Here is a 27,442-nt window from a genome sequence, read left to right as displayed (position 1 = left end):
CTTTATTGTAGCCACATGGTTTTGGCGTTAACTTTGCCCTTTGGTAATTATCATATGCAGAGGACATGCATTTCACAGTACTTGTAACTTGCTAATATACAGTAATTTCCTTTATGGTTCATACATACACTGTAAATAGTGTCGTTTGTGAGGTAAGGTTGACATGTTCACAATGCTGACAAGTCTGTTCTTACAACTGACGTGAGTCAATTTCAATCGAGACAGCTACTCTCAACAACTGCCATGCAGAGAGAGTGTGTATCGTGTAGCGCATTCAAAGCCTTGTGTTAAATGATGGCAGTGTCAGTATCTTTTCTTGTTTTTGTTTTCTGTTGCAGTTTTGAGATTGAAAAAGCCAGTATTGCCAAGAGAGACAGGAAAACCCTTTCTATGGAAGGAAAGGTAAAAATTCTGCAAAGAGTTGAAGCTCAATGTGGAACACGTGTTGCATTAGCACAGCTTATAGAAATACCCGTATCTACATTTAACACTATCGTGAGAAACAGACTATTTTTGAAAAGTGCAAGCAACAGTGTGCCAATTTAAAAAAAAAGTACAATATGCCAGCTATTTGAAGTATGCAGAGCTAGAAGAAATTACGAAGAACCAGTGTCAGGCAGCACAAGTGTTGAACATTCCAATAAACTACATGTTGTTGCATGAAAAGGCTGTGAAAGTCATTGAAGTACTTGTGACCAAGGACTTTACCGCATCTAATGGGTCAATTGATAGATGTAAGAAGCAGTACAATGTGGAGTATAAAACTGTGTGTGGCAAAGAAAACAGTGTTGACATAAAATCTGTTACTGAATGGCAGAGTGGCAGGTTACAGAAACCTATAAACAAATATAAGCCAAAAGATATCCTTAACACTGACGAAACTGGTCTCTCTTGCAGCATATTGCCACAAATAACACTTGCCCTCAAAGGTGAAAACTGCCATGGAGGTAAACACAGTGAAGTTCACCTGACAGGAATGTTAGGCATGAACGTGGATGGTTCTGAAAAAATTAAACCTTTCGTGATCAGCAAAGCTAAAACACCAGTGTTTAAAAATACAAAAACACTACCAATGAACTAAATGGTCAACAAAAAAGCATGGATGACATCTGAATTATTCACGAATCAATTATATTGCCTTTATGCAAGAATGGGCAGTCACAACAGAAAATTTCTCTTTTAGTGGATTGTTGCCCTGAGTATCCCAGAAATTTGAGTGTTCTGATGTGCAATTAGAGTTTCTGCCACCAAAATGCAGAAGCAAATTACAGCCTTTCGATTCGGGTATTATCCATGCCTTCAAAACACACTATAGAAAGGTGATTGTGCCGAAGGCATTAACTTTGACGGAGACTGGGAAAGACCCAGCCTCCTCTAGAGTGACCATTTTAGATGCTTTGCATTATATTGCGAAGGCATGAACAGAAGATATGGTTGCCACCATCTTCAACTGCTTCTGAAAAGAGGGGTTCATGGAAGCCAATGAATGAAATTCGTGTGACGCACCAGACCTGAGAGTTAGTGACAACGGTAAAAATTGCTTGCTTCATAATGGGAAAAGTTGCAGCATCTGGTTGACAACTTTGTACACATTGTCAACAATGTTGTCACAGTGGAAATTGTTTCTGTTGATGATGTCACTGACACAAGAAAATGCTGAAAGTGCAGGACGTGACAGTAATAGTGAGATGAGGACAATGAGGTTCCCTCATTTGCGGTTGTTAATGCAGCAATGAAAACAAAAATATATTTCATCTGCAGATGTTGATAAAGTTTTCCACTGTGTTTACGAACTCAAAAACCAAATTGAAAAAATTCATCAGAAAAAAATTGAAACAATCCACAATTTTGTATTTTTTGCTAAAAGGCAGTAACTACTGTACTCATTTGTTCATGTCAAATTTATAGACCATTCAAATTAAAAATAAGTATGATAGATAATAATGGCTTATTAATCTTTTGTAAATGTGTACTTGAAATTCTGAAGTGTAGAATGGCACCCTTCCCTGTAATCTTGGCTGTGAATGCAGACCAATCTCTATCTTAACCCTAACATCTATATTTATTTCGAAGTGACAATTTGGCTGCGAGCTGACGAAGCCAGTGAGTGTGAAATAAAGGCTGCAGCAACAGATTGATCTGTAGATTAGTGCCATATTTAATGCACTTTATAATACTCCATGGACCTATGTTTACAAAATCAAGGACAGCTAGGTAAGCGACCAGCACAGTGTAGATCTGGTGAAGCCATTTTCGAAGCAAAGTTACACTGAAAATGATGCAGTTTACAGATATTTTTAATGCAGTACAAATATGGCCTGCACTTTTTGTAGGCATCAAATATAAATACTAAAACTGCAAAGCTAAAGTTATGCAATTGGCAAACAGTTAAATCGACATGGCGGCTGCTTGGTTTGCATTATTTTTAGTGCAATTTGTGCTGAAATGTCAGTGAATGTCGTGTCACCTGCTAAACATAGCAAAAAATTCAGATAAACTTTATTAAATAATAAACATTCCCTAACGAGTGCTCTGTTGCCTTTTATCTGCATGCGTCATATGGAACTACGGAAGTTGAAGGGGGCCCTACACATAACCAGTAGAACTTAAAGAGTCAATTCCCAAATTTTACACTTTTCCACAGTTTACGCCATTTTTTCAAGTCCCCTGAATAGTGTAAAAGTGAAGTTTTACTATATTCCTTTTCTAACCCCATTTTCATTTTTTTAAACTGTATTTTCTGACCCACAATGCACTTAGCTTTCTATTCTTATGGACTAGTGCACAATGACTTTTATATTTCCCTATCTTCTACCTTCAAGCTCTCAGGTTTATTGAATCTCATCCAGTGCAGCCCCTAAACAATCTGTCTTTCCTTCTCATCCTGTCCACCAAGTCTCCCCTGATCCAGACTTCTGGGTGACTCTTGAATGCTCCACATTGCAAAACCTCACCAGTTCTTATCCTTCACTCCCAGGGTTGCCACAGGTACTGGAAATCTGTGAATTTCAAACACATTAGAGAAATATCAGGGAAATGTGAAAAGAGGGCCGGGGGGGGGGGGGGGGGAGGGGGGGGCAAGCACTGGAAAATCTCATTTTTGTCTCACCACATGAAATGGTTTGTTTCCTGAGCTGTCGTGCACCATCGCTGGTTGGGTGCAGCCGAGTAAATGCACCATTTCCCTATTCCCTCATTTCTACTGCTTCTCCCCTCCCTACCACTCCCATCAGCTTGCAGTCATTGCTGCCACCACTTCTTGCAACTAGCCTAGCAGCTGCTTACGAGAGGCAGGGAGGCATGAGGAATGGTTTATTTGGGTCTGATTCTCAGATTGTAGACAGAGTGGCTGTAGAAGGCAGTCATGTGGATGAGTTGTGTCTTGAGTGATCGTGTGAATGTACGTGTGCTCATTTTCTGACTAACAATATGGCTGAAAATTTAGTTGTGGGAAGGCTATTCCCTTTTCTACATCCCTGTCTGTGAGCTCGGCAATCTTAACTATGAGTTGCTACCTATCCTCATTATTGATCATCATAGTATTTTAACACACTGTCTGTTGCATGGATTGATTACTATGGTCTCAATTCATCAACATTCTGTTTGTGGCTCGTGAACAGTTTGCCACACAAGTTTCCACAATCGGCCAAAACCAGAGGCTGTTTCTGCGAGTATCTAATGGATCAGGCATGCCGATCTGAAGCCATTCAGTTCCCTTTAATGTGCAGCCCCTGCCTGTCATATGTAGTCTCACTGATGTGCCTGCAGGCCATGCGTGCATGTGCGTGTAGGGGACATAACACAGCTGATTTTCATGGTTTATCCATGGACCCAGGACTGCGGTGCTCCTCAGCAGACCAGGCTATGGGCAATGAATTTCAGGAATTTAAACTGTCTCACTCCAAGTACATTGTATAGTGTGGCGTTTTGAAGACACTATCTGTTTTAGTACATTCTGGCACTTCAACAGTAATTTATATGTTGGAAAGTATGGACAATAAAAAGAATTGTCAGTCACGGGCAGTTTGTACGCTAAGTACTCATTTCTCTAAAGAAAAAACACAGTACCTGTAAAAATAAGAGATATAACACAGTGGATAATAACTGACAATGTAGGAGAACCAAAATTTTATTAGTGGTTACCTAGTGTTTGTCCACACAATTCTTCCCCGCTTTACACACTTCTTTCAAGAGATCTATTTTTTCTGAGGTCATTTCTGAAATTAGTGAAGGCATTTTAAATCCGTCTCACGTCTCCAGGAAAATGTGTATTTTTGTCACCATGTGTGTGTGTTTTATTGAAATAAAATAACATCAGAGGTCTTAATGAAAGACATACCATTTGGTTTGCTTTCTTCATCTAAAAACAGTTCATTACAAAGTATACTGACGTTAGCACTTAAGATTTTTACTCACATCAAGGAACGCCCTCTGCTTGCAAGTCTTTTTGACATTTCCTCATTTGCACTATTGTTCCTTGTACCACAGCTGCAAAGACATACTGTCGACTTACATCTAAACTAACCCTTGAGATCGCAGGGAAAAAATCCTATAACTTGTCTGGGAATCAGGGAATATCAGAATTTCACTTGGGGAACTTGCGGCAACCCTGACTCCCGTTCCTTCCCCTTAACCCTTCTGCCAGAAGCAGCCAATTTTTATCCATCCCGTTAATCCTCTCCCCTATTTTTAGATGTACATGTTCTCTTCGCTCCTACTGGTTCCACCCCCTTTCTGCTGCTAGTTTTCTTTTCTGGTTCAAACAGTTCAAGTATCACATATCTGATTCATGCTGCACCTATGCTATGGCAATGTGCACCCTTAAAGTCCACAGCTAGAAATATTTATTTCTTCGTTTTCTTGTTGGTGTTCCTTGTTAGGGTGACATGGAGAACAGTGTTCATGGAGTTTATGCACGTAATTCCACACAATTTGTGTTTTCTCTTGATCCGTAAAGAATTTATCTATTTTATGATTCTGACAACATTAGTGTCTAGTAGTGATGTGATTTTGAGGTATTTCTAGGCCTCTTTCTACTCCTTTGGCAACGACCTTCAGTTCAGTGACTACATCGGGGTGAGGATGACCTTGCATAGTTAAGTGATTTTATTTTGAAGTAACACCCTATGCTCTTATTTTAGAACTTTATAGTTATGTCACTTTTAAAAATCCCTTCCATAGTCTTCTAACACAATCTTTTCATTATTACAGATGTGTCTGCAATGCATTTTTTAAAATCATATTTGTGTATGTGCTAATACTCACTGGCAGAGTGTGAGAGCGTACATTATTGAATGAGCTTATTTGTAACCACAGTCCTACACATGAATGATTTCAGCAACATCATACTTCAGCCCTTTAATGTTAGAAACCATCAGCTCACCAATACAAACAGAAAATAATTAATGAATGTTTAAGCACAGCTGTAACTTAGGATATTAATAAATTGAAATATCTCGAGACACAAAACAAGTATTTGCACTGCCAAAACATAGGCCAGGCTTCAAAATTACAAAACAACTGATTCAAAGAGGAAAGACATCTACTGAAGCAAATTCCAGCAGTATTTAACAATACGGACTAAAAAATGATTGAGTAACTTTAACTGTGTGTTGGCTTCTGTCTCAGGGTCTTCAGCTGACATTCGTTTGACTGTTCTGACATTTTTCCAGCACTAGTGGCTGGTATTGTGAAAGCTTCACTCTCCATTGCCGATGGTGGACTTGAGCCGCAAACTGCATGCACCTAGCACACCAACGTCCAGGAAAGCCCTTGGATATTGGTGTGCCAGATACAATCTGGGGCTATCAGCTCGTCTCCAGTCCACCACCAGCAATGGAGGGTGAAACTATGACAATGCTAGCTACTCGTGCTCGTGAATGATCAGAAAAATCAAACAAATGTCACCTGAAAAAACCCAGGACAGAAGCCAACAGGTAGATTGTGATTAAGTGGCCACACAGCCTTAACAAGGTAAAGTGAATGTTTTCATTGGGAAAACAGCGTAATTAACATCAACTAGCCAAAATCTAGTGCTGTGTATTTTATATTTCTGAGAAAAAGTAATGTTGCTGATCTCACCTATCTTTGTCTTCGCAAGCTGGCTCCTTAATTCTTCAAATTCTGTATTTGCTTGTTCAAAATCATATTCACTATCAAATTTCAGTGTTTTTCCCTTGGCAGTTGGTGTTCCCACTTGCTGACGACCCATACCACCACCACCAGCATTTCCCAATCCACCTCCACGGGCTCTGCTACGTCTTGCACCTGTTCTATTTCCCCAGCCACCTCGCTGCTGTGGTAAGCGCTGGGGCAAAGGCTGCATCTGTTGTGGAGCTTGTTGAGTTACTGCATTCTGTCAAATATAATATTTCATTTCAAAAATGTGTACATAACTCATTATGTGAATTCAGTAAGGAAAATATTTATTGCATATCTTTTCTACCTGTAAATCACTGAACATATTAACCTGCAAGTGTACAGGATGCTTATTTGAAATTAAATTCCTGCAGTCCTTCCAGTTCTTGAGAGTAAAAAGCATAAAATCTATGCAATTATGTTGAATTAGAAATTACATTGTCTCTCAAAATGTTTCCAAAGTTATCAAAAAGTTTTTTAGATGTAACCCATGAAAAATAGTTTTTTTTAGATGTAAAATCTCCTTTCCAGTTCTGATTATCCCAAAATTGAGGCAAGATTGAAGGATGGTGTAATTACCTTTCAATATATTTATCATATTTTAACAATTCTGTTATGATTGAGTTAATTTTCTGAAGTTTTCCTTAGTATTGCACAATATAGCATAGACCATCAAGTGTTGCTAGTGGGACACTGACCCTGCCACAGCAGCTGGTGGAGGCGAGACTTCCACGTAACAGCTAATGGAAATGCAGACAGACAAGGTATTCAAACTCAAATCCTGGTGGCTATACTAATTACACATGTTAGTCTCAAAGATGGCTGCCATCTGCTACTCTGCACAGAGCAGGCATGTCACCATTACCACCTTATAAACTATCCAAATAAAATCAAAGACATTTTGGGTGGTGATTTCTACCTAATATCTTTGTAGCTCATGTTCGAAGATCCATGCCGTAGTTCAGTATGCTAGCTAAACAAACAATTTGGCACAAAATGCGTGGAAATTCACAGAAGTCTTCCCAATTGCCACTGCTTACATATTTGATTCTGCTCCCTTATACATACTTCTGAAAAGCCTAGCTAAGAACAATTACTGAGCAGGTATTTAGTCAGAGTTGGTTCACCAAACTTTGCTCTAAGGATATCCTTTAAGTGGACAGAACTTTCGCAACTTATCAGCAAGAAACAAAGCTAAGTACTACTTTCATAATCACTTTCTGACTTTCTTTTTGCCTGACTTGCATTGTCACTTCCTAGTTTAAGTACTGCTGAGACAATTGATTATGAACAACCTTTTTATTAAATACTGATTTCAAATTAAGTGATTTACTATGCCTTACACTTATGGTAATTGGGCTTAACTTCATCCAGGAAGGTGGGTGAATGACCCAAGCCGTGTCTTTATGATGTGTCAGGTTATACATGCCACAGCTCAGCCCCTTAAGTGGGGAATGCAAGTAGAAATTTTCACACTGTGAGCCTCCATACTGGTTGTATCCCTTCAGGTAAAACAGAAGTGCTGTGCCATCTGTTGACTAACAACACCAATTAATCAGTTCTGTGTCATCCAAACAAGACACAGCCATGGCAAAAGTGCCACAGCTGCAAAGATACGAGCTGGTGCCAGTGCCATGGAGACTCGCCACTTGCACGAGTTCCACCAACAGCAAAGGATTGCTGAGGATGAAGATATCAACTTTGCCTTTGCCAATTGCCATTTGAGTACAATCTGCCAATGATTGGATGACAATAGACAAAAACCTACTCAGTTGATAGAAGAGCAGCTCTCCACACTTTGTTACAGACCATCGTCCAGGGGTGACGGACAGGAAACGTCATTTAGTGAACTCTTACAAGTAAACAGACAGTAGTTGTCAATTGCATCTGCTATGTGCTATGAAGTCTACCCACAATTATTTGCACTTAGCTGTTGAGAGCATTTTTTTTTGTGTTATATTACAAGCAGTGTTGCAGACTTACTTATTCGGCAAGTCACAAGGATAAGTAAACCTTTAACTCATCTGTGAGACTGTTACTAATTTGTTGCAGTGTAGTAGAACCTTCATCATCCTATCCTGTTACTTGACCCTGGAGGATTGCTATATAATAGTGGCAGGGAGAGATTGTCTTAGTGTACTGCACCCTGCTTCATGAACTCAAACTCTGCCTACTGTAACAGTGGCAACTCAGCCCCCACAGCAGTGGTGGCAAGGCCTTAACAAAACTGGCGACAAGGGTTTGCGAAAGTCAGAATCTGTACTGACTTACCTCCACGATCTTCCACATATTTTGCGTAGTCTTACACTGGAATGAATTTTTGCTATTTGCAATGAACTGATGAAAGTGTTAATTAGTATAAAAGACAGAAGAAGTGATCTAGATATTGAAAGTGACACCACTTGGAGCAAATGCCAGAAAAAGTGAGGTACAGATGGTGGATAGTGGTAAGATCACTGGAGCTGCATCAGTGAAACATTTGTGATATGACAACTGGAAGCTGGAGGAAGGTGATACCTCGTAAGTGTTGAAGCTATATTTCAGTGAAACAAACACTGTTCATGAAAATTATGCTTCAGATTTTAGTCCATACTGGCTGTAACAACTATGTTGTATGTTTCTTAACTGGGTAGATGTTGGTGCAGGTAAGCTTTACATTTTTGTGTACAATTTTATCAACCTTCCATTTTTGAACACACTGATTTTTTTCTGTATTTGCAGCAATACAAATTTCAGCTACTGTAAACAATGAGGAAATGCCTGCATTTGAGGAGAATAAATTATTCTGAAATTCACTAATTGCAAATTCCCCATCATCAGCTGTATTAGGATACATCTACTATCCAATAATGAAATATAAAAATTGGTGTCAACCAGGACTAATACAGGTCAGTACAAATTCTCAAATTTCGCTGTTGGATAGTAGATCTATACATACTACAGCAGATGTCAAGGAGTTCACCACCAGGGAATTAATTTCGAAGTATTTTGTACATCTATCTAATTTCAACTGTGTGTGTGTGTGTGTGTGTGTGTGTGTGTGTGTGTGTCGACACGCATACAATAATAAAATATTGTTCCAGTTCAGCTCTGTCATTTAGTAGTCTAGTGATAGATTTAAAAAAAATCATGTAATGTAGGAGCGAACTTTTCCATTGATGGATTTCGTATGTTACAGAAAAAGCCTGGCAGTATCCCACCCACCTCTAGGAGCAGTGTAATATGGAATGGAGTTTCGAGATCTCAACTCATGCACAGGATATTGGGGGTTCTTGGCTGGCCAGCTGTGTTACGGGTACAGTGGAATTGGTACTAAGGGTATCTGCCTACTAATGCTAACAGCACGAATTTGCTGCCTTGTAGGAAGAGGGATGCTCGAAGGGTAAGGGACCATTGCTGGCAGAAAAGGCAACTACGACAGGCTGAGAAGGAGCAGCCCCCATGCTAGTAGTGCACAAGGGCAACTTCCTTGTAGTCACAAAAATTTCAAGCACATGATGAAACCAGACAGTGTTAACGACAATCATGCATCGGACACTGAATTAAGACCCGAGTTTCTCCTGGCGTATACAATTTTCGAACAACTTACAGGTATTCAGCCAGGTAATATTTTCAGCGACTGCCGATATTTTGGCACGAGTACACCCTGCCATTTTCACGGCAAACTGCTTTGGACAGGGCGATTTACAGGCAAATTAAAAACCTTGGTTCTTAGACTGATGCAGGAAAGATAGCATACACTGAACAGTGGCCAAAGATGGCCAAAGACAGATCGATAGTGATACTACGAACGAGCAGGTGAGTTAACATTGACTATCCCTCTGTTTTAGCAGGGAGATAGCAGGATTCAAAAGAAAGTGTAAAGAAAAACCTCCATCCCTGTTTGCAAGGCTGCTCAGTAATTTAATCTCAACTGCCTTCTTAGTAACACTATCCCAATAGCTGGACGTGCATGCCAATATCTCCGTGTTGTTACATAGCATGAGGTGGCCAGTATCCAAGCATTTCTCAGCAACAGCAGACCTACATGGCTGCTGTAATCGTGTGTGCTGTTTATGCTAAGTAAGGCAGGTGTATATCACATTCCTTGTAGCTGTGGCATGGCATATATTGGTCAAACTACCACGACTGTGGGGCACCAATGTACTGAGCATAAATGGCACATACGATTACAGCAGCCAAGTAAATCAGCTATTGCCGAACACAGCAATCTGGAAGAGCACTTTAACGGAACAGACAGTGTCTTAAAGATTTAAGATGAACATCAACGAAAGCAAAATGAAGATTATGGAATGTAATTTGATTAAATCAGGTGATGCTGAGGGAATTATATTAGGAAATGAGACACTTAAAGTAGTAAATGAGTTTTGCTATTTGGGTAGCAAAGTAACTGATGATGGTCGAAGTAGGTAGGATATAAAATTTAGACTGGCTAAGACAAAGAAAGCGTTTCTGAAGAAGAGAAATTTGTTAACATCGAGTATAGATTCAAGTGTCAAAGTCCTTTCTGAAAGTATTTGTATTGCGTGAAGCCATGTATGGAAGTGAAACATGAACGATGAATTGTTTAGACAAGACTAGAAGGTTTTGAAATATGGTGCCACAAAAGAATGCTAAAGATTAGATGGAGAAGGGATTGGCTGGAAGGACACGTTCTGAGGCATCAAGGGATCACCATTTTAATAATGCAGAGAAGCATGGAGGGTAAACATTGTAGAGGGAGACCTAGGGGTCAATACACTACTGCAACCCACATCCTTCAGAATCTGCATAGTTACTTGGAGAAGACGAGGCTTGCACAGGATAGAGTAGCACGGAGAGCTGCTCAAACAAGTCTCTGGACTGAAGACCACAACAACAGGTATTATACCATCTATCATTCCCTTATGCTCCCTCAAACCCATTTACAACCACTGGCTCTTTCAGTCTATCCAGATCCCGTCATCTTAAATTCCTGTATTTTTGCAGTTTCTACAGTTTTCCATGACCAATGAATTGTGGTCAGAGTCCACCTCTGCCCCTGGAGATGTCTTAAAATTTCAAATCTGGTTCCTAAATCTGTCTTACCATTATATAATCTGAAACCTTCCATTATCTCCAGGCCTCTTCCATATATACACCCTCCTTTCATGATGCTGAAACCAAGTTTTAGCTATGATTAAATGATGCTCTGTGCAGAATTCAAACAGGCAGCTTCCTCTCAATTCTTTCCCCCAGTCCACATTCACCTTTTATTTTCCTTCTCTTTCCTTCCCCTTCTATCTAATTCCAGTCACCCATGACTATCTGAATAATCTCTTAACTTATGTATTTCTTTAATCTATCATCTGCACAAATAGTTGGCATATGAACTTTTACTACTGTGGTAGGTGCGCAACTGAACACATTGCATCACTATGTTGTTCATTGTAGCCTTCTACCTTTGTATTTTTTAGTCATCATTAAGCCCACTCCTGCATTAGCCTTATTTGATTTTGTATTTTTAACTCTGTATTCACCTTACCCGAGTCCTGCTCCTCCTGCCATTGAACTTTACTATCTCCCACTATATGAAACTTTAACCTATCTATTTCCCTTTAAAATTTTCTATAACCAGCCTGATTACGGGATCCAACATTCCACACACTGATCCGGACTATTTTGCCTCCAGAATATTTTACATAAGGATGCCATCATTTAACCACAAAGAGCTGTATACCCTTTTGAAAAGTTACAGCTGTAGTTTCCCATTTCTTTCAGCCATTTGCAGCATCAGCACAGCAAGGCCATTTCAGATGTTACAAGGACAGATCAGTCAATCAAGCCGACTGTTGCCCCTGCAACTACTGAAAAGGCTGCTGCACCTCTTCAGGAACCACACATTTGTCTGGACTCTCGACAGATACCCCCTCCATTATGGTTGCACCTATGGTATGGCTATCTGTATTGCTGAAGCATGTACGACTCTCCACCAACAGTAATGTCCGAGGTTCATGGGTTACCAGGTATGGGTATTTCAACAAACACAGTGGAACTTCGATTTTATGTTCTGCAATTCTATACCACAAATTGGAAGCTGCTGTGAAAACCTGGAACATCAATGCTAAAATGCCCCAATTTTACATTTCTTCCTAGGAAGGCTTAGCTTGATTAACATTTTTTTTACTTGATATATCGCTTGACTGTCCCATTTTCTTGCTATTGATATTTGGTATTACTGAACAAATTTTAAGTGGCACGAACGGCAGGCGGTTTACATCACTGGTGGTGGCATAGTGAAGGGAATATGCTAGGCTGTCACAGAGAGGGGAAACGCGAGAGAGGAAATGTTGATGTAACCCATAATCAGTGCTGCCCACTATCTGCAACATTTAGTTTCACCGTTCAATTATGACACACCTACTGCTAGGTTGTGGCACCAATTGCAACAGAGAACAGTCCATGCTAAGTGTTCCATACCGTGCCAACACATGACCAAGTGGCCCAACCACTACCTTTTCTTGTGCCATGTAATGTAGTCTTGTCTTTTTGCATGTATTTCTGATATACAGTAATCAGGAACAATTTTGATTGTCAACCTCTTAAATTCAAACACCAAGTCTCAACAGTTTGGCCATTTCCAGTTAGTGAGGTCTTATTGGCTTATGCACATCAGTTTATACACCTTAGCGAACAAAACATTCGAAATTCCTACAACTGAAATTCCTGAAGTATTAGTTTATGAAGTATAAAGAGGCACAGAAACTATGTATTTTTTTAGGGCACAGAAACAACTAGGATATACATGCCCCCATCAAAACTATAGAACACAAAGACGAAGACTTAAAAACACCTACACCTCAATCCCAATTGAAAGAAGAGGAAACAGGGTTGTGGAGAAAGATCTATAAAATATGCCGAAAAGAAACAGAGGTCCAGAACTTAAATTGCCTTCGCCATACTGCTGCAATGGATAAAAAGTAAAATTTGGCTGACAGCGCTCGTGACCCCCACAAACGGCAAGTGACCCCCACAAACGGCAAGTGACCCCCACAAACGGCAAGTGACCCCCACAAACGGCAAGTGACCCCCACAAACGGCAAGTGACCCCCACAAACGGCAAGTGACCCCCACAAACGGCAAGTGACCCCCACAAACGGCAAGTGACCCCCACAAACGGCAAGTGACCCCCACAAACGGCAAGTGACCCCCACAAACGGCAAGTGACCCCCACAAACGGCAAGTGACCCCCACAAACGGCAAGTGACCCCCACAAACGGCAAGTGACCCCCACAAACGGCAAGTGACCCCCACAAACGGCAAGTGACCCCCACAAACGGCAAGTGACCCCCACAAACGGCAAGTGACCCCCACAAACGGCAAGTGACCCCCACAAACGGCAAGTGACCCCCACAAACGGCAAGTGACCCCCACAAACGGCAAGTGACCCCCACAAACGGCAAGTGACCCCCACAAACGGCAAGTGACCCCCACAAACGGCAAGTGACCCCCACAAACGGCAAGTGACCCCCACAAACGGCAAGTGACCCCCACAAACGGCAAGTGACCCCCACAAACGGCAAGTGACCCCCACAAACGGCAAGTGACCCCCACAAACGGCAAGTGACCCCCACAAACGGCAAGTGACCCCCACAAACGGCAAGTGACCCCCACAAACGGCAAGTGACCCCCACAAACGGCAAGTGACCCCCACAAACGGCAAGTGACCCCCACAAACGGCAAGTGACCCCCACAAACGGCAAGTGACCCCCACAAACGGCAAGTGACCCCCACAAACGGCAAGTGACCCCCACAAACGGCAAGTGACCCCCACAAACGGCAAGTGACCCCCACAAACGGCAAGTGACCCCCACAAACGGCAAGTGACCCCCACAAACGGCAAGTGACCCCCACAAACGGCAAGTGACCCCCACAAACGGCAAGTGACCCCCACAAACGGCAAGTGACCCCCACAAACGGCAAGTGACCCCCACAAACGGCAAGTGACCCCCACAAACGGCAAGTGACCCCCACAAACGGCAAGTGACCCCCACAAACGGCAAGTGACCCCCACAAACGGCAAGTGACCCCCACAAACGGCAAGTGACCCCCACAAACGGCAAGTGACCCCCACAAACGGCAAGTGACCCCCACAAACGGCAAGTGACCCCCACAAACGGCAAGTGACCCCCACAAACGGCAAGTGACCCCCACAAACGGCAAGTGACCCCCACAAACGGCAAGTGACCCCCACAAACGGCAAGTGACCCCCACAAACGGCAAGTGACCCCCACAAACGGCAAGTGACCCCCACAAACGGCAAGTGACCCCCACAAACGGCAAGTGACCCCCACAAACGGCAAGTGACCCCCACAAACGGCAAGTGACCCCCACAAACGGCAAGTGACCCCCACAAACGGCAAGTGACCCCCACAAACGGCAAGTGACCCCCACAAACGGCAAGTGACCCCCACAAACGGCAAGTGACCCCCACAAACGGCAAGTGACCCCCACAAACGGCAAGTGACCCCCACAAACGGCAAGTGACCCCCACAAACGGCAAGTGACCCCCACAAACGGCAAGTGACCCCCACAAACGGCAAGTGACCCCCACAAACGGCAAGTGACCCCCACAAACGGCAAGTGACCCCCACAAACGGCAAGTGACCCCCACAAACGGCAAGTGACCCCCACAAACGGCAAGTGACCCCCACAAACGGCAAGTGACCCCCACAAACGGCAAGTGACCCCCACAAACGGCAAGTGACCCCCACAAACGGCAAGTGACCCCCACAAACGGCAAGTGACCCCCACAAACGGCAAGTGACCCCCACAAACGGCAAGTGACCCCCACAAACGGCAAGTGACCCCCACAAACGGCAAGTGACCCCCACAAACGGCAAGTGACCCCCACAAACGGCAAGTGACCCCCACAAACGGCAAGTGACCCCCACAAACGGCAAGTGACCCCCACAAACGGCAAGTGACCCCCACAAACGGCAAGTGACCCCCACAAACGGCAAGTGACCCCCACAAACGGCAAGTGACCCCCACAAACGGCAAGTGACCCCCACAAACGGCAAGTGACCCCCACAAACGGCAAGTGACCCCCACAAACGGCAAGTGACCCCCACAAACGGCAAGTGACCCCCACAAACGGCAAGTGACCCCCACAAACGGCAAGTGACCCCCACAAACGGCAAGTGACCCCCACAAACGGCAAGTGACCCCCACAAACGGCAAGTGACCCCCACAAACGGCGAACACAAATGAGAACGCTAGCAGTTAAAAAAGGGCATTCCATCAGGGAGTGGTGGACTGTCAAAAGATTAGCACAATGTGCATGAAATGGTGGAGGAGCACCACTTAAATGGCAATGGCTAAAAATGCAGTTCCCAATACACAATCTAGTTAAAATATCTCACAGTGAGAGAGCCCAGAGATGGTCATCCAAGCCGCTAGGAGAGGCTTAACTACACAGTGCTTGTTCCCACAAAGGGAGGACCAGTTGTGATGCCGAAGTGAAACCACCTGCTGGCAGATGAAAACACATATGATCAGAAAGAACATAAGAACTAGGAGGCTGAGGTACGAGGACTGCAGCCCTCGCAGCAATGTGAGCAGCCTAGTTTCCTGTCAGACTGATTACCAGGAACCCCCATGAACATCACAGTGACTCAATCAGGAGTGAGCAAGTAACAGCTTTCCTGGACCCCTTGCACTAAAAGATGGATGATGTACAGCACAAAAGAGGCTTTGAAGGGCACCGAGTGTAAGCAGATGATGCAATTGGAAAGTGTCACCGAGTGTATTGTGTGGGCTGATAAAATGCAAAGAGCTCTACTGTAAATACTGAGCAATTTTCCAGAAGCCGATACTGAGAAACGTCAGCACCAATGAGAAAGCCACACCTGACACCACACTCAGTTGAAGAGCCATCAGTGTACATAGAGGTACTATCGCGAAGTTCCATGCGATGGTCATGAAACTCAAGGCAATGGAGTGAGGCTGAAGTGTCCTTAGGTAGCGAATGGAAACCAAGGTGAACGTGGGCCACCACACGAAGCCAAGGTGGTGTAGGATTTACAGCCACCAGGAAAGTTGTAGGTCGTGTGAAGTTAAGCTGCTGGAGCAAAAGCCTAACACAAATTCCAAGAGGTAACAGAAGAGGGACGCACCCCATACTGGCAATCAAAGTAGTAGTCGAAGGAAGCGTAAGATGGGTGGCCATGCATGGCAGACAAACGGCATGCTTGTACACTGAGGAGCAAGTCACGGCAGTAGGACAGCGGTAGTTTGGCAGCTTGGCAGCTTCTGCATACAAAGTCTCAACCAGGCTAGTGTAAAATGCACCAATGGTAAAACGGATGCTATGATGGACAGTATTGAGATGGCGTAAGAGGGATGGACATGCAGATACATAAACATAACACCCATAATGTAGTTTCAAACGGACAAGGGACAGGTATAAACACAAGAGTGTCGTTTAATCTGCTCCCCAGGAAGTACCAATGAGGACATTGAGGGATGGCTTAAGACATGCAAGGCCAAGAACGTTTCTTATAGAGCATGAGCCCAGGAATTTCATAGTTTCAACAAATTGAAGAGCAACAAGCACAAGATGTGAAGACAGAGGAAGAAACCAATTTTTCCACCAGAAATTCATAAAAATGGTGGTGTCAGTGTAGAAATGAAAGCCATTGGCAATGCTCCAAGAGTAAAGATCGAGACACAGCTGAAGATGCCACTGAGAGTGACAGGTCCATTGAGAACTGAAACAGATGACAAAATCATCAACGAAAATAGAGCTGGAGACGCCCAGCAGGAGACAGGCCACTATAGGGTTAAGGGGACCACACTGGTTCACATCGAAAAAATCTATTTTTGGTTTTCACCATATTTTGATATATTAAGTACTCTGAAAAGGATTTTGCTGTTTTTTTTCTGAGCATTTAAAGAGCATTTTCCTCCCAGGTCTGTTTATGTGCCACACCCCCTCTTCTGTCACCCACTTTTCTGCATATATTTTAGATCTTTATATCTCCTGCATTGCATGTTATGGGATTTTTTACTCCCTAGTGTGTTGGCTATCCTTGGAATGCAACGGTCTGTGTTCTTTTGTTTCTGCTGTTTGTAAACAACATGCTTTCAAACACGTGGTTAGCATTGTTCAAGTGTGATTGCGAGTAGTAGTTATATGTTTGCAGTGCTTGTTTACATGTGTTTTGTTGTGTTTATTGAAGATGATGAAACGTAAAGGCATTTTCAAGAAACAATTTAGAGGAAACAAGTTTAGAAAGCTTTCTGTACACAAAGTTATGTCGACTGGCAACGATGTTTCTAATTGTAATTCTTCAACGAGTGCATCATCAAAGAAGCTCTGGTCCTCCTACATAGCAATTTTATCAACATTCATAACGTAAACTGACAATCACAAATCCTTAAACAAGAAATTTCAAAGTTTTACAAAATATAATAGACCTATTATAAAAATATGGGTTTTGTGACTAGCAATACTGTAACTGAATACTATCACCTTTACTAATGGTTTATGAGGTAATGAAGCCATTTCCTAACACTACTGCCAGAAATTATACCTCAAAATGCACAGTTTTCAGTATTCTTTCATTTAATGTTCACCTTGAACGAGAAATTTATAGTGAACATTATGAACTCAAAATTCCTGGATTACACCTGTGATGTATGTTCTCCACCTGCAGCCAGTAACTGTATAGCATGGTGATGTCACACTAATGCAGTGGCCTCCGACATCGCGAACAGGAAGCTTACTTGGTGGCTTGTCCCGAAGTACAGCTGACATGATAGGTTTATGGCAAATGGAGTGACTGATTCCCACTGATTAATTTATATAGTTGCACCTCGTATGCCCTTCACTACTGTGTATTAATTTTTCATACAGTAGTTCTGCTCAGATTCTGTCGTCAGAATCCGAAATATACCATGCTGCTATTGACTGCAGCCAATGTAGTATACTCTCTTTGCTATTTTCCTTATTAACAGGATGTTTTCAGTTAACAGTTGTGTGATGGCTGTATCTTTTCTGAAGTCCTCAATAGTGTTTGATGCATTCTGACAGCAGACATGTTATAAATTTTATAGATTGATGGCACAGACAGAACACAAATTACAGCAGTATTAACTTTATTTCATATTCACTGGTATAAATACAACTACATGGTATCCAGTAATGTGTTGGAAGTGCAAACGGCGCACTTTGGCAATACTGGAGACTGCCCTACTTCGACTACTCAGTGCAAGGGTCGAATAGGCTTCACCCAACTTTTTTGATGTCAGTAGTGGGCTTTTGACTATAGATTTTTGCAAGTGCATGTGAATGACCCCAGTGTACATTTCAGTTATTCATTCTGTGTGTGTGTGTGTGTGTGTGTGTGTGTGTGTGTGTGTGTGTGTGTGTGTGTGTGTGTGTGTGTGTAGGGGCGGGGTTTGTAAGCACGCCACAGTATGGTGTTTTAAAGCAGCAGCACATTGCGACATTTTCAAACATGTCACCCTTGCCATTAAATGTCACTTAGTGAAGCATGGAAGACCTAAGACTCAGAGATGTGATAATCGAGATGACATGCAATTTAGACTATTAATCCACAGTCTAATGAATTATGTCATGGTCTCCTCAGTTTAGAGATGCTAGGTTCTCAACCTGGTATATGCGAACAGTTTTTTCCATCTTACCATTTTTCACACATTCTGAGACTGTTCCGAACAAAATACAAGTATGTTCTGCAATATTCAATCTTATTTAACATTTCCTTTTGATTGGAGATAAAAAGGATGAATTATATATTTGACTGTCTATTTACAAATATGTAATGATTTCAGACTGTGTGTTTAGGCAAGAACCTAAGAGGACAGCTGTAATTGCTTCAAGTGAAATGATGAGCAACAACATTCATATTCTTCGTTGTCAGAAATATTTCACAAGTTGTACAACCATGAACACATTCCAGTGAAGAATTGTTGCAACAGATTCTCCTGTCACTAACATATCCATAAACAACTAAGCACTACAGCTATTGACAAGAACCACTACACCGCAAATACACCAGTCCCTGCAAAAAATATTGTGAAACATACTTGATCCCTTGCCACAATGAACCAGGGAAAGTTTACATGCAATACACTAGAAGTCACTGCACTCTTATCACCCCAGTATGCTGCACTGCCATAGGCTACAGAAGGAAACCCCCCCACACATGTTAACTTATGACATCTTTCACCATACTTCACAGCTTTCGGTTTTATTTGCCATGCTCATCAACTTTTGCTTTTTTTCTGGGTGAACACAAAGGAAAAAGATTCAGAACACATGCTTTGTCATGTAATTCGTGGTCTTCGCATATCAGAAAATAGCCTGATTACCTTGTATCCAGATACCAATTTCAATTTTCTCCATGCATTTTTATTTGTTACATATCTGATGAAATTCAGTTACCATAAATTACTGTATAAACGCTTTGCTCTAAATTCAGTTTCCTTGAATTGCACAGTTTTTATACAACATACTGGAGAAAATTACAATTTTTAATAATATATGCCAATTACACATTTTTGCTCATCTGTTAACTTAATATCTTCCTCGATTCAACATTTTCCTCAATTTTGCATTTTTAAGTCTGGAATACATGAAAATGTACAATAGGGGTTTCATAATGACAATATTTTGTGGTGGTAATATTGTACCAACGTAATGCTCATTTACGAGTTTTCGATATTCACATGCCAAATTTTTTACAATCTTTTTGAAAGTCTTGGAAAATATCTAAGTTCACACTCCAGTTTCAGCAAATGTTGACATTTTGTAACCATAAGCACATGATGTTCAATAAAATTCTCTCACTTTTGAGAACTTTTGCACGATTGCCATACAACGCAATTTTAGCTGTAAGACAGTTAAATTCCACATACAAAATAGCTTCAAAATCATGATTACTTTACAAATGAGTTAATGTATTAAAGATTAGACATCAAGCATGTAAATGAGGAAAGTTAGAAAGCCTTAAAATTAGCTTTAAGGCTTGTTGAAAGTCACTAAGTGCTCTCATTATCTAACACTGAATTACAGTGGTCCGGGAAATTTGCACTCTGTTTTAAGCAAATGCTAGTTTTTCATGCATGTCAACATTTATGACAGCAGCTGAGCTGTATGTTGTACAGAGATGCAATTTTTCCAGGTACATTCAGTGGTATATGTGGACCTAGCCTGCGAAAGTGTTGTGCGTCGAGTTATTACTTTCTTAGTAAGTTAAGATGTCATGCCTATTGAGACAGTTTTACTGAATGAACAGTAGAAGTGCACAGTAAAATATTTTTCCTTTATTTTGTGGGAGTGTGTGGAGACTTAAGGGTTGAAATTTTATGTGACATTTGTTGCACGTCACTAAATGCTGTTATTAGCAACTACTAGATGAATATATTCCAGGTATTTGTGCACCACAAATTAAGCTGCATTAAGACTTATACGCTTCTAACTGTAATCCTTTCCATATTGTGTTAAACTTTTGACAGATGATTGTACCTCTTAATGAGGTTATGGTAGCACTTTTTTAAATTCTGTCAAGAATTACATGACATACAGAAAGTCAATTTTTGTTGCCACTGAACCATATCTTGCAACCCCCCAACTGAGACCATGCAGCATGAACCAGGTTAGCAATTTAGTGATACAGATTTGGTGTATCTTCACAGACTGACATTTCTTAAAGAAAAACCAAAGGCATTCCAAATTATTTATCCTCTAAAGGAGATTGTAATTAAAAATGCATGAAGTTTTTCAGTGCTCTACTTTTGTAACTTCCTTTCCACAAGTTTTATACCTTTTGCACAATTGTTATTTTCATGTCATTTTAAAAAATTTTGTAAAAAATCTGGGCTCTGCAGTTAGATTTCCATATTTGTAAACTAAATGAATTCTCACCAGGGGTAGCTGTCCCTTTCCCCATCTGCATCACCCCTCCCGCCTGTGGAGGTAACTGTCAATGTCACCCAACACAGCTTCAGAGAACACATTCAGCTTGCACTTGTCCAAGTTGGAAGCCATTAACAGTTATTCAGTCAGGCCACCACTAAATATTAGTGAAACAAAGGTAACATACTGACAACAGCACAATCTAGCACAGCCACTCTCTCCCCCGACAGAAAATGTTACTAAGCTATGATTTACTTCTGAATAAATCGAGTATAAAGACAAACCTGTTGATTCCTCTGGACAGCATCACGACTTCTTTCATGACCCACTTCACGATCTCTCTGCTGACTGTACTGTTGGCTGTACTGCTGACTGTATTGTTGATTTGGCAGTGTCCTCATTGGCCTGAAAAATATTTGAAACAAAAGAGTTAATTGCAGTGTGACTGAATTATTCCAAATACCAAATATAAATTAATTTCATTTCACTGTAACAACAGCATAAAATTTATATTTAGCTTTCAGAACACTAAACAGGTTTTACAAGATCATCCGCATGTTTAACTACTTATTGCTACTACAAAGCCTCTGAATGTCTTAATACTGATGAGCAATTATTTTAAAATATAATTCCCACTAGACGGTGGTGGCAGCAGCAGCAGCAGCAGCAGCATCAGCATATGTTCAGAACTGAATATGCATGCCAAAGCTGTTTGCTGTATTAGAACCATAGCTTAAAGTTAAATGAAATTAGTTTACCCCCCAAATAATTTTTGTGGTATCACTGTACCCTCCTCTGTCATTTGAATGCTGATACACCTCTCTAGCAAACTGAGCTACAGTTTAAGAAACAAATACAGTGAGCACCAGAAAAAAAGCCCCAAGTGAGAAACCGACAAATTAACAAACTAAGAAGATGATCTTCAGCTTTGTGAGAAATAGACAACCATTTTGCATTATGTTTAAAACTTAACATTGCTCAAATGACCATCTTTAATACCGATACACTAACATATCCTTTCTGTAGTTATTCATGATATTTAGTATACTGGGGAGGCAGTGACAACTTTCTTCCAAGTGTCAGCCCATGTCATTCACACGTCTTTGCTTTTCGAAATTACATGTTCTCGGCTTCATGGAGTTACCATGCTCATTACTTGAAGTGTTCAATTATAATCTCCAGATCACTTGACTTCATTTCTGTATGACATCATCATAATCACTGTTCACCTTAACAGTAACACTCCTCTTATGGATTAAACATGCTAAATTTTAAGACAGTGCACTGCCACTTAGTCACATGTTGCTTTTCAGAGGAATTGTCAAAGTTTATTCAGGCCAGTATCTGAAGTTTAGCCTCTAATGTGCCGGAAGTGAAAACGCACTTCACTAGATATAACATCCGTTTAGTGAAGAGTATTTTCTGAATTGTGGGCTTTCTCAGTATCTGCATGATAACTATTTTGTAGGGATGCATTCACAGACTGAATGGCATCCTCAATTGTGTTTGACAGCCATAAACCCACTTTGAATGTGGGTATCACTGTGCAAATTTCTGAATTTTATTTCTGACAAACTAAATTTTTTGTTTATGTTGTCTGGATGGCCGGGAGAGTCCTGCTTCAGTGAACCAGTCTCCAAAATTTAATACATAACAGTAAATTTTTCTTGTCAGGAACAGCTCTACCTAAGCATAAGGCCAACATGAAATGCACTCATATCACTACTGACAACTGAATTTCTTTATGCAATGAATTCTGTCTTTCCTCCCAACTATTCCATGGCATACACAGAGCATTTTGTGTTACCACATTTACACGATTACACAGTAAGGTTTTTCCCAAATCTGTATACAGGATAATCATTCTCAGATTAAACTAGTGGTGCTGAGGTAAACGTTTGTATACTGTTTACTAGATTAACATAGGTGTTGTCTTACGCTTACAGGTGACACTTTGGCTACTGAGATTTCATACAAATTTATTTTGAAGAATTCTGATGTGTAGAGCTTAGCATAGAATACCCCCGTTTGAAGAGGCTCGACATTTCCTGATATGCAGAAGCACTTGATACATTGACACAGTTCAATCAATCACCTGACATTTAACTTGTGCAACAGATGTAGTGGCTAGTTCCTAGTTTCTCGCATATTCAACAATCTAATGCTCTGCTTAAAAAACTGACAATTTTTTAAAACAGAGGAGGAAATAACATGAAATTCTATCAACTTAAACTTTTGTTGGATCTAAATAGCTTTGCAATAGAAGTTCTGTAACACCTATGGATACCGCACACCTACATTTACGCTTTCTTTTAAGTGAAGGTAACATTTGAAGGCGAAGATCTTGTCCTTCGAAATCCATTACATACTTCTGAACCCAACTCAGTATTTTATTTGTTTATGAGGAACTACCGAGTTATAACGTGCATTGCAAATGAAAATTCAGTTGCTGTTCATTTATTGGAATATCGGGGAAAAATTGCCAGTTTTTAACTATAGAACAAAATGGCATCATTCAGACGAAATGAGAAAGAAAATTAATCCGGAATTAAATGCCTGGCCAAAAAATCACATTAAACTGACAGCAATTGTTATCGCAAGAATAAATTAAAGCAGGAAGACCTGTTTTGGAGATAGGACCAACAGACAGCACTAGAACCCGGAACGAGTGAAAGTTCAAGAACTGGACTTAGTAGTGATTGCGATCTTTCATGTACGATTGGTTGCTGCTGTTACTTATCTGCACTCTACAAGATAGAGCCATCCATGTTTCACTGTTGATTAAGCAGAGCACTACAGAGAGCTTAGCTGCTATCTGTGAGTGGGAAGGGGAATGTTGGGTAGGCAGCAAATTTTGTCTTGCTGCTAATCATGGGAATTATATGGCATACTTTGGCTTTTTATGAACAGCTGTCACATTAAAACTGCAGTTTGCCTGAATCCATTTGCACTCTGACTCCAGATGACTTAAAAGTTGGCCTAATACTTGACAATAGCACAAATTTCTGCAGCAAATGATATAAGTGTGGACTGGAGCCAGTGGTGTACTTACGTGTTTCGTAAAGCAATGTTGTCGACACCATGAAGTATGGTGTGAATAGGGGATGTGTCAGCTGCTGCTTCTACACAGCCATTGAGACAGCAGTAGGCAGACAATGTTTTTGTAGCTAAGGATACTGTAACCATCTTGACAGTACAGAAGTGACACCCATTATGTAAAAATATAAAATTACAATGCTTATTCTAAAACCAGCCAAATCTCTAACAATGAAGGTACAAGTTTTGAAGTGTCCCGTTCAGATAACAACGACGTTTAAAAATAGTGGTGCCACAGATGACAGGCTATACGAAAGAGGCAGTGAAAATAAAAATTAATGTTAAGTATTTCTTTTAATGTATTTTATTTCTTTTTACATTATCAAAATGTAGAAAACCAATAAATAGCACAAGTTCAGAATACGTGTAATGGTAACTTCAGGCAGATACATCAATAAAAGTTTGTAAATTTTATTAGTATGAGTATATTAAAAAATAAATTTTCTCAAGGAGCCTCCTATGAGGGGTTGTCACATACTCACGGTTGTCTTTTACTCTGGCAAATACGGTATTTTATAATGAATATCCTTACTTCCTAGCTGCACTTATGTATCAGCCCTGTCCCCTATCACAGTAACCACATCCAGTTTATAGACACAGGGGGAATGGCGTATAGTTTGCCCTTATGGTGATGGACTGGGCTCTTAAATGGGTGGTTTTCGGAGTCAGCAGGACTTCAAGGTGGAGTAGTTTACGTCTTAACAGCCTGTTTCTCTAACACCCGTCATAGAGAAACTTACTGAAGTTCAAGCAATAAGAAACCTTACGAAAGTGCTGCAAGTGGGGAACAAGAAACTTGTTTATGAAAATGCTTGTATTCTGCTCTCTGGCTGAAAGCCTAAATGTTTAATTTTGTGAAGCATTTTGAGTGTTCACAAAAAATGGAAGGGTTGGCCAACAGCACTCATGGGTGAGTCTTAGTGTGAGCTCTCTGTAGCAGAGGCAGTGCCCCAAAGTTTCTGAAGCCAGTAGTTTGAGACCCTGAGTGTCTACTATGGCACTTTCCAGTTTTCCAGTTGAGTGGTGCCTTTAGGTGAGCACTCATAGGCCACTATGATAGCGTGAAGCAACGCTGGCGAGCCTTGCTTGGATTGATTTTACGTGTCCACCAATGAAAGTTTCTGACTGAACTGATCAGGTTGTGAGAACCTGCCATTTGTATTCCATCCTGCACATCACCTTTAGCGGTGCACATAATAAAGTTGCAGCCTTGTGTATGCTTTCACACTGTGAAACTTAAGACTGGTTAAACAATCAGTTCACGAGCTCCCTATTTTCAGTTGTAACTTCAAAAGCTATGAAGTTCCTTCTGCTACACAATATACAAACTGGTCTTGTCAAAGGAAAAGATTAATGTGCTTTTAGCATGCAGTATAAATTTTTTTAAATACAGACTACTGTCCTCTGGAACAATTTTACATGCAGCAGATCTCAATACATTCATACTTTGTTGGCACGTAAACTCATGCACATTAAACAATTTAAAGCCTTACCTTTCAATTCCAATCTGAAGTCTAGAGTTCTGAATAGACCTGGAAAAAGAAACTAAATTGAATGTACTGCTTTAAATGCAACAACACTATAACAAATACATGAACACTCATTGTGATGAAATACTGGTACTGTAGCAGCAATTTGCCAGCCTTTAAGGCTAATGTACTGAATGTTTAACAAGAATGAGTAAGAAACTGACTAAGAAACCTACAGGGTATCTTAAGACTTACCTGATCATTATTTAAGTCATTAAAAAATTTTTAACCTATGGGCTAATAATCTTAAATAAGCAAAACTGCACAAGGAAGGCAATGCCATGTTCCTGAGGATGTTTTATGAACCCACAAAAAAATCAACTCAACTAATTCAATTCACTGCCACTAACTAGCAACATTACCCATAAATTTATTTAAAGACCTGTGGAATACCACTGCAGTGATAGTTCTGAGAGCTTGGTTCTTATTTTTAATGCCATTAACTATTTGTCATCAAAAATTACGATGAAGTCTAGTACTTTTTGTGGTACGTTCATGAAATTATGTTGTGAAAGCAAGTCACTATTTCTGGACTGTGTTTTATTGCTAGATGCAAATGCAATATAATCCTTTCATACTATATACAGAAGATATTTTTAAGTTCACGATTTCAGCCACGAGTCAAAATTCCTTCCATAATTGTTAATAGTGGAATACATTACGGTCACTGTAAATACTTTTAACAGCAATATGTTAAGTAAAATGCTTTGAAGACAAACTTAAGACATCAACAATTGAAGTGAAGGACAGATTGCTACTCATCGTAAATATGACACAGAATTCCAGTCCAGGCTGCCCAGGTGTGTGTGTGTGTGTGTGTGTGTGTGTGTGTGTGTGTGTGTGTGTGTGTGTAAGTAAATCACTATTAGCCCCTCTGCCCTGAAAGTGCATGAAATTAACAAAATTTTTCTTAAAGGAAAAAGGTGAAAAGCCAAAACAACCTTTAGCATGTTCTCTTGTGATGGGAAAAATATAAGGGAGTCATAAAAACCATTATAATGGGAAGGTAAATGCCACGTGGGGGTAAAGATGGTGACCTAAAACTGAAAGGCCACCCTGGGCACAATACACAGCGATAGTCTAAAGAGTCTGTTGTAAAAATCAGGAGTATGCCAATTGGAGCAAAAGGTTTGCCTGTCACATCAACGAACACTTCACTAGTGAACTAGATAGTCAAATATTTAAGCCATCTGACTGACCATGATGTGCGCCTTGAAAGCTCAGTTGGGAGGAGCCCCTGCAAAAGTTTTGGTTAGAGTACTGGTTTAGCATACAGACCCAACTTAAGTGTACACCAACCTGTGAATAAGCAACATTGTCTCCATTATCACAGAAACCACTTCCATATGAACTGCTTCCACAGAAGGCCTACATGTCCACTATGAACATATTTGCTTTCACAGATTACTCAAGATCTATATTGATTATCTGCCACTCTTCTCTACCTGCCCACTCTTATCTACCTGACTGGCCACTTCGCTATTATTTCTTGTGCAGTATCCTCTGCCCTGTGACCAGCACAGCTCCCGCTTGCAAAAGTGTTAGATATAATTGTTTATTCATCCAAAATTATTACAGTGTTCAACAGGTAACTGCCAGGGATAAAATATTCTCATTCACCCAATGCTACATTCCACTGGCAGTGTGAACTCATCTGAACATGGCTGAATGAACCTGTCGAAATATTGTGGTAAAGTGACTATCACTCCACACTCACTACTAGGCAATAGTACAATGTCAAAGACACATCAATATGTTTTATTCACATTGTGTTACC

General features: G+C 40.8%; 1 protein-coding gene across 4 annotated transcripts in view; it reads right to left on the bottom strand.

Annotated features, from left to right (window-relative positions):
* LOC126474036 (protein LSM14 homolog A) overlaps positions 1-27,442 on the bottom strand; it is a 170,246-nt gene that overhangs the window by 32,289 nt on the left and 110,515 nt on the right. For all 4 annotated transcript variants that reach the window (XM_050101443.1, XM_050101444.1, XM_050101445.1 and 1 more), the window contains exons 5-7: positions 25,630-25,668; positions 21,325-21,445; positions 6,082-6,355 (exon numbers count right to left, since the gene is read on the bottom strand). In XM_050101443.1, the coding sequence (XP_049957400.1) occupies positions 6,082-6,355; positions 21,325-21,445; positions 25,630-25,668 (434 nt within the window). The remainder of the gene's footprint in view (positions 1-6,081; positions 6,356-21,324; positions 21,446-25,629; positions 25,669-27,442) is intronic.

The sequence above is a fragment of the Schistocerca serialis genome, chromosome 4 (genome assembly GCF_023864345.2).
Source record: "Schistocerca serialis cubense isolate TAMUIC-IGC-003099 chromosome 4, iqSchSeri2.2, whole genome shotgun sequence".
NCBI lineage: Eukaryota > Metazoa > Arthropoda > Insecta > Orthoptera > Acrididae > Schistocerca > Schistocerca serialis.
The sequence above is the reverse complement of the archived record's forward strand: the minus strand, read 5'-3'. Positions and strand labels throughout refer to the sequence as shown.